General features: G+C 33.5%; 2 protein-coding genes across 2 annotated transcripts; one reads left to right on the forward strand and one right to left on the reverse strand.

The window, feature by feature from the left end:
• The first annotated feature begins 282 nt into the window (after window positions 1-282).
• LOC101489857 (uncharacterized) lies at window positions 283-8933 on the forward strand. The gene is made up of 11 exons (XM_012717316.3): window positions 283-597; window positions 705-908; window positions 1013-1260; window positions 1367-1449; window positions 1851-2005; window positions 2378-2514; window positions 2646-2837; window positions 2943-7237; window positions 7320-7437; window positions 7762-7842; window positions 8539-8933. Exons 1-11 carry the CDS (start codon window positions 459-461, stop codon window positions 8611-8613), a joined length of 5727 nt encoding a protein of 1908 aa, XP_012572770.1. The 5' UTR covers window positions 283-458; the 3' UTR covers window positions 8614-8933.
• A 572-nt stretch (window positions 8934-9505) lies between these two features.
• On the reverse strand, window positions 9506-12658 carry MPK1 (mitogen-activated protein kinase). Its single transcript, NM_001279059.2, has 6 exons — window positions 12395-12658; window positions 12079-12208; window positions 11125-11262; window positions 10690-11022; window positions 10267-10450; window positions 9506-10061 (listed from the first exon to the last, which is right to left on the reverse strand). Exons 1-6 carry the CDS (start codon window positions 12553-12555, stop codon window positions 9892-9894), a joined length of 1116 nt encoding a protein of 371 aa, NP_001265988.2. The 5' UTR covers window positions 12556-12658; the 3' UTR covers window positions 9506-9891.
• Between the last annotated feature and the right edge of the window lie 4448 nt (window positions 12659-17106).

A 17106-nucleotide genomic window follows, 5' to 3' on the forward strand; every position in this document is an offset into this window, starting at 1 on the left:
CGATATTTCTAAAAATTTTGATATTGTTTTGTAGGATAGGCAAAGTAGAATCTTCTTTAAGGATTTAGTGTACGCGAAAGACAATTAGAAGCCCATCAAGAAGAGCCCAGAGAGTATTAATGAACAACTAGTCGATGCAGCCCAATTACATTTCTCTCCTTTCCCTCCCGTTGGATGATTCTTCGTAAATCTGTTACTTCGGCACACTATAACGGCAACGACAATTCCCGCTTGCCATCGTTTTGAAATTGCGACGAGTTTGGTTCCCTACCGTTGGATGATTCTTCGTAAATCTGTTACTTCGGCACACTATAACGGCAACGACAATTCCCGCTTGCCATCGTTTTGAAATTGCGACGAGTTTGGAGAACCAAACACAGCAATAATAATCCATGCAAAATTCCAATCCACTTCACAGTGACACTACAGACTAGAAGAAAAGTCCAAAGAAATCGATCATGGATCCAATTTCCGACCTCTCTCTCTTAGAAATCTCCGGGGAAGACGATTCTCTTCTCCTCTCCGACGCTTCCACTTCCGCCAACCTTTTCTCATGTTCTCCTCTCGTTTCCCTCAGATCTCGACCTCGTCAAATCAGTTAGGGTTTTTACATTTACATTTTCTTCAGATTTCTCTATCATTTCTAATTGATAATTAATTTATACTGATTTTGAATTCTGAATATCTGAATTCGCAATGTGCAGAGGGAAGTGAAAGTGATGGTGTTGATTCTGAAGATGTGATTTCGTCTCCCAAAGATAGTGCGAACAAAGAGAACGCGAATTGTATTAAACCGGAAGCACCGAAGCTTAACGTGGAGCCTCAACAGATGAAAAGGAAGAAGAAATTAGGCGGTTACAACTTGCGCAAGAGTTTAGCATGGGATCGAGCTTTCTTCACTGAACAAGGCATCTCTAATTCCATTTTCAATCCACAAATTGTGAAAATTCCATTACTGTTATTATTATTACTACCATTTTATTAATATTAATACTGAAACCCTAATGTTCAGGTGTTTTGAATCCGTTGGAGCTTTCTATGATCAGTGGCACTGCTACTCCAAATGCAAAGTCGAATTTGGATGTTATTGATGAAGAAGAACCCGCTTTGACTTCGTCAGCGTTGCAGGAAATCGAAGAAAATTTGTTTAAGCAATCATCGGAAGGTGTTCCTATTAGAGATAAAAAGATTGGTGCTGGTTCTGGCTTATCTCCAAAGCCTGGTGCATTGATCAAACAAACACCACCCCGTGCTTCCTTGGTTAGTCTAAGATACACTTTACACTATTGGTACATATGTAACTGTGTATAGTAGTTAAACTCTTCCTAATTTTTATCATGTGTTATTTTCTACTTATGATTGTTAGGCAAAGCGGAAAGTGATTGCAGCCAACGATGTTGGAAATAGGTCGAAGCGCAGTGCTTTTCCAAGGCCGGCACCTTCATCATCATATCCTTGTCATTGCTTGTATAGACTTTAGATACATAATGATAACCACTTTGGTCAAGATTAAGAAGAGTCTTACGAAAAAAGAATATTGAAAGAATCCTTCTGTTACTATGAGTTTTTAAAAAATAACTTGTATTGAATAAGATAAAATTAACTTCTGCATCTTTTAGTCTTTACTTTGTTTAGGAGTTTTCTCATTTAATTTCTCCATAACCTTTTATAAACTTAATAAAGACTTTTTCATGAGTGAAGAACTGTAAGCTTATTTTAATTGAAGAGCTTTTATAAGATAGTAGTTAATTCATTGTGCCTAAGTGGAGTCTCTTATATTGTCTGTGATGGAATTGAATTGTTTGTATTTCTGTTGAATAATGTAAGCGTTTACCTTAACTACTTTGAAAACTAAAAAGAACCGGCACCGTTACAACACCGAGTAAAGAGACAAAAATCACTAGGATACCAGGACCAAAATCCAATGTTTCTGCAAATGCAACAACCACGAGAAGTGGAATATTGAGCTCAGGTTCCGCAAAGAGAAATCAGAATGCACATCTTGGTAAGCTCTGCAGTTTGTATTTGATCCATTTTTCTGGATTTAATTCCTCTAAAGCAAGGAAAATGTGAGTAATTATAGTTTGTTACTCACATACATGCATATGATCTTAACCTCAACTATTGTCTTTTTTAATCAACATTGTCGAAATTCTCACTTTCCCCTTTCTCCTTTAAAATGAATCTATCGCTTTGGAAGAGTGAAATCTCTCTCTTTTTCTATCCACTGAACCAAACTTTGCAACCCTGACTGTGACACTTATAATATTCAAGTACTATTATTGCCAGTCGTCAAAGTTTATGATCATGTTTCTCTTGAATTGCCAATCATCAAAATGTACTGATCATGTTTAGTCATTTTGTTTCTCGTCAACAGCCACTAATGCTCAGACGTCTGCTGGAGTAAAAGGCCAGTCAAAAATTCCTAGAACTGTGCCAATCATCCCAAAGTTTGATCTGGCTAATAAATATTCTGTTACTAGAACTCTTACCAAGCAGGATGGAAAACATTTGGTGGGTACTTTATCCTTTTAGAGGCTGTAGTTTTCAAGTATTCATCATTTACTCCATCAATTTTGCAATTCCTGTTTTTTTTAACTACTAAGCATTTGATTATTCTCATGAAATGGTTTTAACCTGCACAGGACAATTCAGTTTCAAAAACATGTCCACCATCCAGACTCCATCAAACAGGAAGTGGAGCAAATAAGGTGTCTGGAGGTTGTATCCCTCAAGGAGTTCCTGACACCGGTAACAAAAAGCAACAAACACTGTTGCAAACAACAAAGTCGTCAGGCCTAAGGATGCCATCTCCCTCACTTGGATACTTCTCTCAGGTATGGGTTGCTCTGTTTGGTTCCTTATTTCATATTTTGGAGCATGCATCAATAAAATAACACTCACATATTGATCTTATGTCCATGCTTATTACTTATTTGCAGGCAAAAGCTTCCAATTCTCAAGGCCAATTGCAGAAAAGCTCTATACCTTGCAAACCTTCTGCGAGTAACATTCCTAAACCAAGGAAGTTGGAAACAATTGCTGTTAAAGAGGCAAGGTCCAAAATTGTTGAAGAAGCCACAAATAATTGTACTAAGGAGTTAAGCATTTCAGATGTAAAGTCAGAACCAAGCATGCAAATAGATAATAAGCAGATGGCTGGCTTAGAAGTGGAATGTTATTCTTTGGGGTTCGAGAAAATAAGTAAGCAAGCAGAGGTTATAAACATTCTCAAGCATGTCAACTTGAAATCTAAGGAGCAAAGAGAACTACATGAAAATGAGAAAGTTTCTAGCATGGTATTCCCTACACATGAAAAGGAAGTGTTTACAAAGAGTCGCACACATGAGCAGTTGGAGAAAGAGGCTGACCACACTCTTGATGACAAATTCAATGATGTTTTATCAAATGGGGATCAGTCTTTATATCAGCAACCACAGTCTATGCACTGTTTTATCACGCAGAGCACTTCAAGTAATATTTCAAATACTGTGCATAATGCTATAGCACAAGATGAAGATGACCAAATCAAAGGGCCCACTTGTGACATTCTGACTTTCAAGGAAAGTGTGGTACTACAGGAAGAGCATGGAACTTCTTTTAAGGACAGTAGACATTCTGGAGAGTTTAAGGAATACAATAGTGTCAAGACTGCACTTTCAAATTCTAGCCTTAATGATTTTAGCAAAACTGTCCCAGTAAGATTTATACAAGGAACCCCATGTAAGAATACTGAATCGGTAAATGGTGGTGCTGGTGAATTTGGTAGATGTGGAGGAGATGGACAAGTGCATTTATTGAATGAGGGTCTCTCAATCAATTGCAATGAGACATCACAAAGTAATTTAGAGGCAGTTAATCAGCAGTTACAGGGGGGACAACTCAAGGCGCCACATCCTAGTATTGTAGGAGATACTGGGTCAGAAAAGGAAAATGAATCTGATATGAATAGTTGTCAGCCAGTTCATGTGACAACCTTATTTTCCAAAGGTGCTCCTGAAAAGTCTATACTAGAAATCAATGGTGCTTCTGAGAATGAATCAAAAATAACTGAAATCAAAGACTGTCAGCTTCCAGTAGACAGTCAATCATGTTTCATCCCGAGAAGACCAATGGATGAAGAGTATGACCAAGTTATTGACTCAAAAGAAATTCATGATAGAACTCAGGAGTTTGAATTGGATAGGTTGAGTGAAGATTGTAGAACTGTTTCAGCAGCTTCTTGCTGCACTAATGTAACTAATGTTTCTCCGGAAAGAAGACCTTTTCCTGAGAATAATGTAAAAAATCTTCACTTAACACCTGAAATATGTCCAACGGTAAATGATGATTGTGATAATATGCCAATTAAGAACAGCAGTACCACTCCTCAATCGCAGATTAGAGATGACAATTTTTCTATGGATACTTCAATACACTGCGAGGTTCAGTGTGATGTCTCTGGAAACCTTGAGCAACAAGCTAGTATACTTACATATCCTGAAATTAATGAAATTCCTTGGAAAAATGAGAGTCTAGTGCCAAATCATGACCACTTGCTTCATCAGAGTGAGTTTGCTGAAGTTTGTGCAGATGTAATTTCAAATACCGAAAATTCTGACTGCAGTAGAGCTGAAAATTCCTCTTGCCTTTTACAGCATACTCCACTGACTCAATCAGTCCAAGAGTTTGATCACACTTACAAAGAGATTGAAGAATCACACGAGGAAGATGCACAAACGCAATCCTTTAATGAAAATCCGGAAGCATACGACTGCAGCAGTAAACACTGTCTTGCAGTTACTAATGACCAGTTTGCATTGTCAGATTGTAATAATATAAATGAAGATTCTCATCTTCCTGAGTTTCAAAAGCCTAGTGCTGTGGTTGCTCAAGATTCCCAGAATGTTGATAACATACTGCACTTGGATAGTGACTGTTTGCCAACAATTATTGTTTCATGTGCAGAAATCAAGGAACAAAATTTAGTTAAGGGCGCATTTGAAGGATGCAGGTTCGACAAAAATGAGCATGATGCTTCTAATCATCACACTTACAGAAAGATTGAGGAATCACATGAGGAAGATTCACAAGGCCAATCCTTTATTGAAAACCCTATAGCATACGACTGCAGCAGTAAACACTGTCTTGCAGTTACTAATATTATAAAGGAAGACTCTCATCTTCATGAGTTTCAAAAGCTTAGTGCTGTTGTTGCTCTAGATTCCCAGTTTGTTAATAACATACTGCAGGTAGACAGTGACTGTCTGCCAACAAATATTGCTTCATCTGCAGAAATCAAGGAACAAAATTTAGTTGATGGTGCATTTGAAGGATGCAGGTTCCATACCAAGGAGAACGATGCTTCCAATAGTAATATTCAGGATATGCCTGAAAACAAAGATGGAAATGATTTTGTGGATGAAAGGATGGAGCTTTTGCAAATTGATGGTGCGGAAGAAGGTTCTTCCGACATATTGCCTTTAGTTGAAGTTCAACTCAATGATAATGTTATTTCTGCTGAATTTGATTCTTCCATTGAAGTGAGTGAAGATCCCTTTACAAGTATAGTTGCTTGCGAATCTGAGGATCAATGCTTTTTAAGTGAAAAATCGAAGTTGCTAGCTTCAGATAATCCAACCTTTGATGCAACAATCCCACATGGCAGCGAAGTTAGTTCTGGTGCATTTGAAGGATGCAGGTTCCATACCAAGGAGAACAATGCTTCCAATAGTCATATTCAGATTATGCCTGAAAACAAAGATGAAAATGATTTTGTGGATGAAAGGATGGAGCTTTTGCAAATTGATGGTGCGGAAGACGGTTCTTCAGACATATTGCCTTTAGTTGAAGTTCAACTCAATGATAATGTTATTTCTGCTGAATTTGATTCTTCCATTGAAGTGAGTGAAGATCCCTTTACAAGTATAGTTGCTTGCGAATCTGAGGATGGATGCTTTTTAAGTGAAAAATCGAAGTTGCTAGCTTCCGATAATCCAACCTTTGATGCAACAATCCCACATGGCAGCGAAGTTAGTTCTGGTGCATTTGAAGGATGCAGGTTCCATACCAAGGAGAACGATGCTTCCAATAGTCATATTCAGATTATGCCTGAAAACAAAGATGGAAATGATTTTGTGGATGAAAGGATGGAGCTTTTGCAAATTGATGGTGCGGAAGAAGGTTCTTCAGACATATTGCCTTTAGTTGAAGTTCAACTCAATGATAATGTTATTTCTGCTGAATTTGATTCTTCCATTGAAGTGAGTGAAGATCCCTTTACAAGTATAGTTGCCTGTGAATCTGAGGATCAGTGCTGTTTAAGTGAAAAATCGAAGTTGCTAGCTTCAGATAATCCAACCTTTGATGCAACAATCCCACATGGCAGCGAAGTTAGTTCTGGTGCATTTGAAGGATACAGGTTCCATACCAAGGAGAATGATGCTTCCAATAGTCATATTCAGGATATGCCTGAAAACAAAGATGGAAATGATTTTGTGGATGAAAGGATGGAGCTTTTGCAAATTGATGGTGCAGAAGAAGGTTCTTCAGACATATTGCCTTTAGTTGAAGTTCAACTCAATGACAATGTTATTTCTGCTGAATTTGATTCTTCCATTGAAGTGAGTGAAGATCCCTTTACAAGTATAGTTGCTTGCGAATCTGAGGATCAATGCTTTTTAAGTGAAAAATCGAAGTTGCTAGCTTCAGATAATCCAACCTTTGATGCAACAATCCCACATGGCAGCGAAGTTAGTTCTGGTGCATTTGAAGGATGCAGGTTCCATACCAAGGAGAACAATGCTTCCAATAGTCATATTCAGATTATGCCTGAAAACAAAGATGAAAATGATTTTGTGGATGAAAGGATGGAGCTTTTGCAAATTGATGGTGCGGAAGACGGTTCTTCAGACATATTGCCTTTAGTTGAAGTTCAACTCAATGATAATGTTATTTCTGCTGAATTTGATTCTTCCATTGAAGTGAGTGAAGATCCCTTTACAAGTATAGTTGCTTGCGAATCTGAGGATCAATGCTTTTTAAGTGAAAAATCGAAGTTGCTAGCTTCAGATAATCCAACCTTTGATGCAACAATCCCACATGGCAGCGAAGTTAGTTCAGTGAACAGTAGAAGTTTTTCAGATGTAGCTGAAACTAATATCATCATTGAGAATGAAAAGTTTCCTAATACTAACATGCCGTGTCAGACAAAAGACATCATTGACTTACCGGAGGACAATAGCAAAATAATTCATCTGTGAGTATCTTAGTTTGTCATATAACTTTTGTTCTTCTACACTTTGGCAAATTGGGATTAATTTTAATTTTGTGAGTGGCAGCGAGAAATCTCCAAAGAGAAGCAGGCAGGAAATTCCTGCAGTGAAGACTGTGAAGCCTCCACCAAATGCTGCTCCATTTACCGAGGAATGGTTAGCTGCAATAGAAGCCGCAGGAGAGGTGACTCAGATTTCTTAACTGAACATTCATATTTTTAATAACTGGTTTATAAGTTTACTTGTATGACATAGTATTTCATGGCAATTCTTGTTTTTCTGTTCTGGATTCTTACACTGCCATTATTTGGGCTTTAGCATTGATCCTTTTTTAATATTTATTCTTACGTACATTCAAATATATTCACAATGAATGTTAACTTAGTCACATTGTTTGAATTGCATATGGCAGTGGAATCAAATTTTTATTTTAGGTTAAAGGCTCTGGACTTTATATAGACCATTAGTTATTTGCAATGTTTGATTCATATTATTTTTTGGTCTGCAGGAGATTTTAACGATGAAAAGTGGTGCTGTTCAAAATTCTCCCCCTGACAAGGCTCAGCCTGAACCGAGCCCTTGGTCACCGGTAGGTCCATTCTTCAGTATCTAGAAACGTAAAATGGTTGTCCGAGCAATTTCCTTTTTTTCTTTTCAAAATAGGATACAGAGGATATAAGATTACTCCATAGTCCTATACCACCGTGTACACTACAAACATAATACGCAACTTGAAAAGGGAAAAATACCAACATAATATGCAACTCACTTTCACCATGTCTTTGTAGTTTCAAATATCTTGAAAGGAAACGGAGACTAACTTGGTTTCTTGCCGATGTTCCCAGAACCAGAATGTATTGTTCTATTGGATAGGGCAGGGTACAGAAACTGTTCCATTAAAATGGGAAACTTTGCAATCTCATCTGTTGGCGCTTATAATTTTTCTGGATTTAATCTTTAACTTCATAATCATAACATGTGCACTAGAACTAGGCATTTGATATTCGTATTTTTGTGATTAGACATCCTTTACAAATGTCTTTTCATTCTTTTTATCGGCCCTACAGCAATGTTTGTCAACCTCCCCAATTTCTATTCCGGGTCTTTGATGTCACGTTAACATAGTTTCATAAAATAATCTTTTCTAGTTGGAACATCTTAATCAGAATGTTGCATATCATTAATGATACTTTTCCGAATTCAGGGTCTGTATGTCTTATTTTATTATGATGATGTATTACTGTGAGTATGACTAATTTCTTTATTTCATCATGTTGGTTTGCAGGTGAAGAAAAATCAAGCAATTGGACCATTTGATTGTACCAAACACAACATCCAGCATTCCACCAGTCCGTCATGACAAATCTGGGATTTGATCATACATGTCATTAATCACTAACCTTTTTTTTTTTTTGCATGAATCAATTCTTCAACAGCTTTAGAAGTTAGAACACGACGTTCTACGGAGCATAGTGCTGCGCGGGTAGAATTAACCACCTGCCACAGTTATGCGTTACTCTGGAGATGCTTATAAATAATATTAAACAGATTGATCTCAAATTGTAAATGATATTTTTTTGTACTGGTTTCACCTTTTTTTTATATGAATTTTTTTCCTGAGTTCCCCACGAGGTATAAGATGTGATACTATTAATCTACATGAAGTTCCATTTAACTCGATATAGCTCTTTCATCAGATTTTAAAAGACACAGTCGATTGCATTTTACTTTCTTCTACCTTTTTTATTTTTATATTACCAAATCGGAAAGGTAGAGTAGAGAATTCATTTCTGAAATAGTAATCATAGATTTTTTTAGTTCCTAACTGATAAGTACTTGGACTTGGATAATTTAATAAGAGATATATATGCAATTCAAATACTTTAAAAAATGATTATTAGATAACATTTCTAGAAATTTCGAGTAGGAATTGTCACATTTCACTGAAGAATATAATTAATATATTGTAAAAAGATTCACTGATATTTAGTATGTTTGTTTTTTAAGTGGAATTCTACTGCGTCGGGAAGCAAAAATTTATAGCTTCTCTATTTTCACTGTTGGAATTGTATTTTAAAAAGTAATATATTCCATTGAAGGTCGTTTGTATGTATTTCATTCTGATTTTTTTCATTGCGTAATTTCTGATTTTTTTCATTGCGTAATTTATGCCAACACAGTATTAAATTTGAAAACCAACAAATCAAAGGAAAGTGTTGCTCGCTGAATTCAAATCCACTATTCGGATAATATAGCAGAAAAAAGCTAAAAATAATGGTAGCAATAAGTTACAACAATGCAAATAACTTGAGCAAATTACATGCAGAGTCCTGAGTCAACCAAGAACAGGCCAGAAAAAAATACAACTAACCCAATAAAACAGGGTTAAAAAAATTATGGGGATTATTAATTAATATCATTACAGGACACTTTACAACTTAAGGCAGGGTAAAAATGCACCTAACTAGTCACACAGATTGAACTCACCTAGAGGGTTTAGCTGACAACAGATTGAATTCTCATTCAACTTAATCCTTTCCTCCTTGCAAATTTGCACTGCTGGGAATATAATGAAAAAAATCGAAAACAAATTCCTTTTTCCTTATTATTAACTTAATATTCCTTCTATTTTTCTGCTTTAAGCATACTCAGGATTGAGTGCTAATGCCTCCCTGTAAATCATCTCCTTTATTTGCTCTTCATCCAAATGTTGTTGCTCAAACTCAAATGAGAATGGCTCTGTGCAAACAGGTTCGTCAGCAACATCATGCAGTTTTTCAAGGTATGGATGGGCTAGTGCTTCTTCAACTGCAAAATATTGAAACAAATAAAAATAAAAATTTGAAAGAAAAAAAATTATTTAATGTGTAGATTTAGCATAAAATCTACTCCAACTTTCTTCTGATGCTAAATTGCTAATGCAGTTATCATTAATGTTTAAAATGAACCTGGATGTTTGCTTTATTTAGCTCTAGAGACATAAATGAATGTGATGTCAGGATGAGAAGATTACCTGTAATTCTTCTGGTGGGATCAACTGTCAACATTTTATCGACGAGATCAATGGCCAAGGGATGAACATGGGGGAAAACCCTGTTTAAAGGTTGACGAGGATATTGAGGAAGTTGTCGGATATATCTTCTAGCATCTTCATTTTTCACTAACCCAATGTCAGCGTCAGTTGGAGTGCCAAGAAGCTGAGGACAGACAACAAATGTAAGCATATATCCAGAATTACTTATGATTGTATTCATAAAATGAATAGCTTGAAATATTTATATGAATATCAACTTATATGAGCAAATAGCAACAAGCGAAAACATTTAATGCAAATATGTAATGTTTAGCTCCATCCAAATCATTAAAAGTGTCTTTTAAGATTAATGCAATTTTTAAAGAAAATGATTAGTTTTTCTGATTTCCACGGTCTTCTAACCTCTGTCAATAAGCGCATCTGATGAACGTGGTCTTTGCCGGGAAAAAGAGGCTTTTTATTCATAAGCTCCATAAAGATGCAACCAACAGACCAAACATCTATTGCAGATGTATAATCTGAGGAGTTCAACAACAATTCGGGAGCCCTATACCATCTTGTGACTACATATTCTGTCATGAAGTCACTTTCCATAGTTGGTCGTGCAAGACCAAAATCAATAATCTTCAAGTCGCAATTTGCATTCAACAACAGGTTGCTTGGTTTCAAATCTCTATGGATTATGTTCGCAGAATGTATATACCTCAGTCCACGAAGAATCTGATACAAAAAGTACTGCAAGAACAAGAGCATCCAATCATCAGCAAAACAATTAGTTCCAGTGTACAAACGTCAATGCCATGATGATATTAATAACAACAAACTTTAAACACTGACCTGGCAGTGTTCATCTGACAGATTTTGATTGGAGCGAATGATTTGATGAAGATCAGTATCCATGAGTTCGGTGGTAATGTAGACATCATTAAACTCTCTACGCAAGGGTGGAGGAATAACATCTCTTAAACCAATTACCTGTTTTAAAAACAAACATATTAAGTACTACTATTAACCATAACCAAATATATTTTCATTTATCAATTGGGACTTTGCTATTTGATACCTTAAGGCTTAAACTACAGTTTATACTTTTTTTTATTTTGGTGAAAACTACAGTGTATACTTTAAAACCGTAGTAAATGATCAAATTTCACTACTGGCCAAGTAAAAATGTTATTATTAGAAAAAAAATTAAAACTAAATCTGAATCATGTATTCTTCAAATTCAGGAGGTCATGGTCCACCAATATCATTGTCAACAGAGATGGCTGGGTTCCATTATATCTCAACAAATGTGTTGCTACACACCACACATATTTTTCCACATTTCATGTACGACACGATAAACGAACCAAATTTTCCATGATCATTACGTGATATAGTGGTATTCCTCGATGAAAGACTTGAAATGTCAACGTGTATTTCATTATCAAAAATGAGAGTGATGTATCATGTCAAAAAAAGAGAGTCATATATGAAATAATGATGATATCTCAAACAACTTTAGATTTTTAAAAATGTTTTTGAATTTAACTTTAATTGACTATTTTGTTTACAACTTATTGACTATTAAATGTCCATTTATAACAATGCTTAACATCATTGAAAATTAAAGTCACTATAATAAACTATGAAGTCACTATAAAACATGGTTTAAAATTTTTACAAGGTGAATTCATAGAAATTAATCTCTTTGAAAAAATTGGAACCAGTTAAAATTTTGTACCGTCCAGAACATCCGATACCAAATCAACTACTCAAATAAACATTGATAAGAAAGAGATGACTCACATTTTCATGATCTAAATGCCTAAGAAGCTTAATCTCACGCAGCGTACGCTTAGCATCCATGTGATTATCAAAAGCATTCGCTATCTTCTTAACAGCAACCAACTCATTCGTCTCCGTGTTCAATAGCGAACTTCAAAATTCACATCAACAAAACAATTCAGATTTCTTAATTTTCAAATCCGTTAACTAAAACCAAACACTCACTCAATCAAATTCAACTCATCAAAAACAAAACCAATTCAGAAATCAGAAACAAAAAAAAATAAAAAAAAAACGATCCGAATCCAAAAATAGAAAGTAGATTTCGAAGTAATACCAAACGATTCCGTAAGCGCCACGACCAATAGGCATGATCGGAGGACGGTACTTAGCCGTAACTTCAAAGAGGTTACCGAATACGTTGTATTGAACGAATTGTCCACCGTGTGTCGGAACCGCCACAAACTCGGCGACGCCGTTTTGATTAACTCCGGCCATTAGTTTTATTCCTCCGTCCGTCGTTTAACTATAGCACCACCTTTCTCTCTCAAGAAAAAATTATCTCTCTAGAAACCGTCAAATTAAGATGAAGCGATGGTGTGTTGAAGAAGATGGCGGTGATTTTAATTTAAATAAAAACGAGCGAGTTACTGAGTCGGTGAGTGTGTGTGTGTTAGTTTCACTGGGTCCAATCGGCTTGTTAAACACGTTGAATTTCAAAAGAATCTTTCGTAGCAGATGCTACGAAGAAGGTGCGAAGACGCGCGAAAGAAATACTAAAAAATCAATAACACGCGCATGAGCGACACGCTTGGAACTTAATCCGATGGATAAGATTGTAGCCGCCACTTATCTATGGTCTCAGTTCGTTCAATTATTTCAACTACTATCTATCAATGCACTATTTTATTATTAACTAATTAATTAATGTATTCTTATGGATTTGGAAGGCATTATACTTTTTCTTTTTTTTTTTTAAATAAAAAGGCTGCTAATTGATTGGAAGTTGGAAGCCACCTCAATAAATATGATATGATTTAAATAAAAAATATTATTTGATATTCTAAGTTAGAAGTTAGCCTTATAAGTCAGAGGTATTTAATATTGTATACTAAAATTTACTGGCACTGATGACTTAAGATCGATTCATTCGTTTGGAACTTATCAAGTACTTATCCGTCCCTTAACCAAAAAATATGTGTGGATTATTTCTTTTAAGGGATATTAACTTCTCAAATAATTGTTTTATTAGTTAAGGATGATTAGTTTCTCAAATAATTGACCATAGGTTTATTTATGCTTATTTTAATCTTTGTAATTTTTTTTAGATATGATTTTGATTTCTATAAACATATCACTTTTTATTTTAGTTTTTGTAATATTTTTTTTAAAATAATCGGAGATAATTAATTTTGATCTTTAAAAAAAGAGCTGATAAATTATCATGAAATATGTGCCTATAATTACATATCAACACATCGTCTTTTACGATATATTATAAATTAAAATATTTTATATTATTAATTAATAAATTTTTTATTAATCATTTACTAATTAGTGTTATTTTATAAAAAAATATGAATAAAAATTAAAAGAATAATTTATAAATTTTAGAAAACTTTTATTCTTTTAATGTTAATTTGACATTATAAAACAAAGTCGATATGTCTCTAATTTTACAGAGATTAATCTAAACAAAAGATACTTACGCATGTTAAACTCAAATTCAAAAAAAAACCTATTTACATAATTAAATATATATATATAAAACTTTTTTCTTACTGTGACAACATCTAAAAACTTTAAAAAAGGTCGTCGGTGTGTTTTTCTAATTTAAACAAAGCTTAAGTGGCTAACTTTTTATGACTTGACACTGTGAATAGATTATAATATGGCTTTATTTGATGCTGACTCATCATTTATAATTAATAAAAAAATTAATATTTAAATAAAATATAAAACAATTTTTTTTAATTAAAATCTAACAACTACCAATCATTCTTCAAGAAACCATAAATTCATCTTCATCCACAAATCGATATTCCAAAACAGCCACTCTCATTTCCAGGTTTATCAAACCAGGTTTATCAAACAACAATATTAGATGAAGCAGAGAAGATGGAGATAAGTAGAGGATAAGATTGCCATAATCTTGTTTTCATGTCAGGGTTCAATGATTTTTGTGGGTTAGTTTAATGTTGAAAGAAATATCTGATTTAGAGGGTTGGGTTCAAAAGTGTGGATGTTACAAAAATCGAAATGCATTGCACTATATTAATAATTTAATTCAGATATTTAAAATTATTTTTAAATCAACTTTTGTATAGTTCTGAACCGGCTTAAAAATAGTTTATAAATATAAACTAGTTTAATATTTTGAATAAACTTTTAGTTAAAATCAATTTTAAAATAGTTATTCGAAAAAAGAATTTTAAAATTCTTTGGATAAAAAAAAGTATCCATTTTTTTTAGAAAAATAAATGTAAATAATTTTTCAAAAAAATAATTTTGAAAATCTTTTGGCAAAACTTTTTCAATTTTTTTGAAAAAAAATAGATATAAAAAATTTCTCGATAAAAATGATTTGATTTTTTTCGAAAAAAACAAAAGTTTCGATGTTTTCTATATTTTTTTCGAGAAAAATAAATTTTAAAAATTTTGTAAGAAAAAAATCTCAATTGAGGTTAAAAAAAATTTAAAATTGTTAAACTGATTTTTAAATTAAGTTTGATTAACTGAATTGTTTTAAATATGTGGTTCAATTCATGATTTAATTTTATGTGGTGCAGTGCAATTCAATTTATCAATATGATGATTCAATTAAGCATATTTTTGCACACCTCTAGTTAGATTATGACAAAGGATGTTATTTTCTTAATTTGAGTTTTGTAAAATTCAGTAAAAGGCATTTGGAGACCTATCTCGAAAAAGGCATTTCTAAAAAGAAAAAAATTAGGTTGAAGACCTTTTGGGTGAAAAACATGTGTTTTAGAATAAGGAGATGAGAAATTATGAATCTTAATTATTTTTGGTGATTTTCAAATGAATTATCATTTGGTTTTTAATATTATAAAAAGTGTCCAATCACCAACATATATACAGTCATTTGTGTGTCTAAATTAAAAATTAGTTTCTGAGCATTTTTTTCAATTATAAAAATAGTTTAAGGACTTTTTTAAACAATTTGAATTTTGTAAGAGTATAAATCAAATAAAAATATTTACAGAGATTAAAATCAAATTAATGTCACAATTTTTTTCTCATATGCCTTTTCATGTGTGCACTTTTTTTTAAAATAATATCACGTGTATATCTCTACTCTTAAATACTTTGTCTCTTTTTATTTCATTACAAATAGAATTTAATGGAATTTGAGGATTTAAATGCACCTCGTATTATGTAAGAGGATCAATTCCTCTATCCAAGACATGATTATTTTTTAAATTCATTTGTAAATATCATTGTAAAAAGACAAATATAAGTCTTGGTTATATTAACAAAAAAAGAATCTACTCGACAATTTGTATCATACAACTATTTTCATAAATTGTAGAGCAATAGGAATAGTTTTCATGTGGAATACACACACATGGATCTGGAATTTGCTCTAAGTTATTTAATGTGCAAGTGACATCTAATATGCCAGGTTAAAATTGATAGGTTAGTCTTGACTTTTTATACAAATGAATAAGAATATTTAAAACTATAGGTTGATTAGCGTTTCCTTGATACATCTAAGCAATGAGTTATAGTATTTTAAATTACATTTTTTAAAGATATGTACATATCATTTAGTTAATTTGAAATTTGAAAGAAAAAAAAATTAAATGATAAAGAAGACGATATATCAAAATGATTAAATTATTGTAGTGTAGTCTATGAGTAACAATACAGATAGATTGTGGAGAAGTCAAAGAGGCATCAAATCAATTTTCATCTCCTAGCATTAGAAGGAAAGTGAAAATCCACATTTTTTATCTAATATTGTTGAGGATCATTTATATGACTTATAGAAGCACAATTTGACTATAACTGGCCTTGGGCTTTTCTAATTTAGCATATTGCACATAAATCAATTGATAAAAGGAACTAAAATTGAGATCGAACATAAAGAAAACTACACTTAATTCATTGCTTTTAAAAATGTGCAACTATAATAGAGTTTTTTATCACACATAAACTAATTGTTTACACATGTATTTAGAGGTTTTGGTGGAGGATGAAGTGAGACCTACTCAAATGGAGGGGTCAATAGCATATTGTAATAGGGTGGAACTCTAAATGTTAACGTAATTCCATCGTTAGTAGGGCACAGACCTAAGGAAGAGGATGTAGTGGGTGTCACACCTCGTGAAAAGACGTGGTGGTGATGGGTTGTTATTTCAATGGGCTTTGAACGAGAGTGGAAGTTATAATAAATAAATCACTAATGAGATAGCTAACCACCAAACATTTTTGGGATGGTGGAAAATGGTACTTAGTATATTTTCAATGGTATTTTAAATAAAAGGCATGGTGAAGTCGAAATTAGGGATCACATCATAATTCACATACACGGGTATTAATTCGAATCTACTTGATTTAAGTGGAGAAACATCATTTTAATTGAATGTAGGTTCAGATTTTTCCCGAAACTAAAATTCAGAGGCGGAGACGGGTTTGGAGCGATGATATTCATCCCGCAGCCGCACGCGAATCTGCCCCGCAAGTAATATTATAGTAATTTTTAAATTTTTTATATACATATATATTGAATATATTTAATATTTTTTATTTTATTATTGTCTAATAATAATAATTTTATTATATTAATTATAAAATATATGATTTTTAAATTTATAATTTATATATATGAATTGGTGACCATGTGGGTGGAGAAAACAGAACCCCGTTGCGGGCAGAGATGGGAGTCTAAATTTCACAACTGCTATAAAACGGAGGCATGTGCTGGTTTTCCTCGATTAGTCGGGTGCGGGGTGGAGGAGGCAAAATTCGCCCCCGTCCCGCCTCGTTGTCATGCCTAGTCGAAATGAAGCTTCTAATGTCTTG

This window comes from Cicer arietinum, chromosome 6 (genome assembly GCF_000331145.2).
Source record: "Cicer arietinum cultivar CDC Frontier isolate Library 1 chromosome 6, Cicar.CDCFrontier_v2.0, whole genome shotgun sequence".
Taxonomy (NCBI): domain Eukaryota; kingdom Viridiplantae; phylum Streptophyta; class Magnoliopsida; order Fabales; family Fabaceae; genus Cicer; species Cicer arietinum.

Coding starts and splice junctions, on each gene's coding strand:
- LOC101489857 (XM_012717316.3), top strand. CDS start 459: ATGGATCCAATTTCCGACCTCTCTCTCTTAGAAATCTCCGGGGAAGAC. Junction 598..704: donor ATCTCGACCTCGTCAAATCA/GTTAGGGTTTTT, acceptor CGCAATGTGCAG/AGGGAAGTGAAAGTGATGGT. Junction 7,843..8,538: donor AACCGAGCCCTTGGTCACCG/GTAGGTCCATTC, acceptor GTTGGTTTGCAG/GTGAAGAAAAATCAAGCAAT.
- MPK1 (NM_001279059.2), bottom strand. CDS start 12,555: ATGGCCGGAGTTAATCAAAACGGCGTCGCCGAGTTTGTGGCGGTTCCG. Junction 11,263..12,078: donor GGCATTTAGATCATGAAAAT/GTGAGTCATCTC, acceptor TTTTTAAAACAG/GTAATTGGTTTAAGAGATGT. Junction 11,023..11,124: donor TGTCAGATGAACACTGCCAG/GTCAGTGTTTAA, acceptor TTGTTCTTGCAG/TACTTTTTGTATCAGATTCT.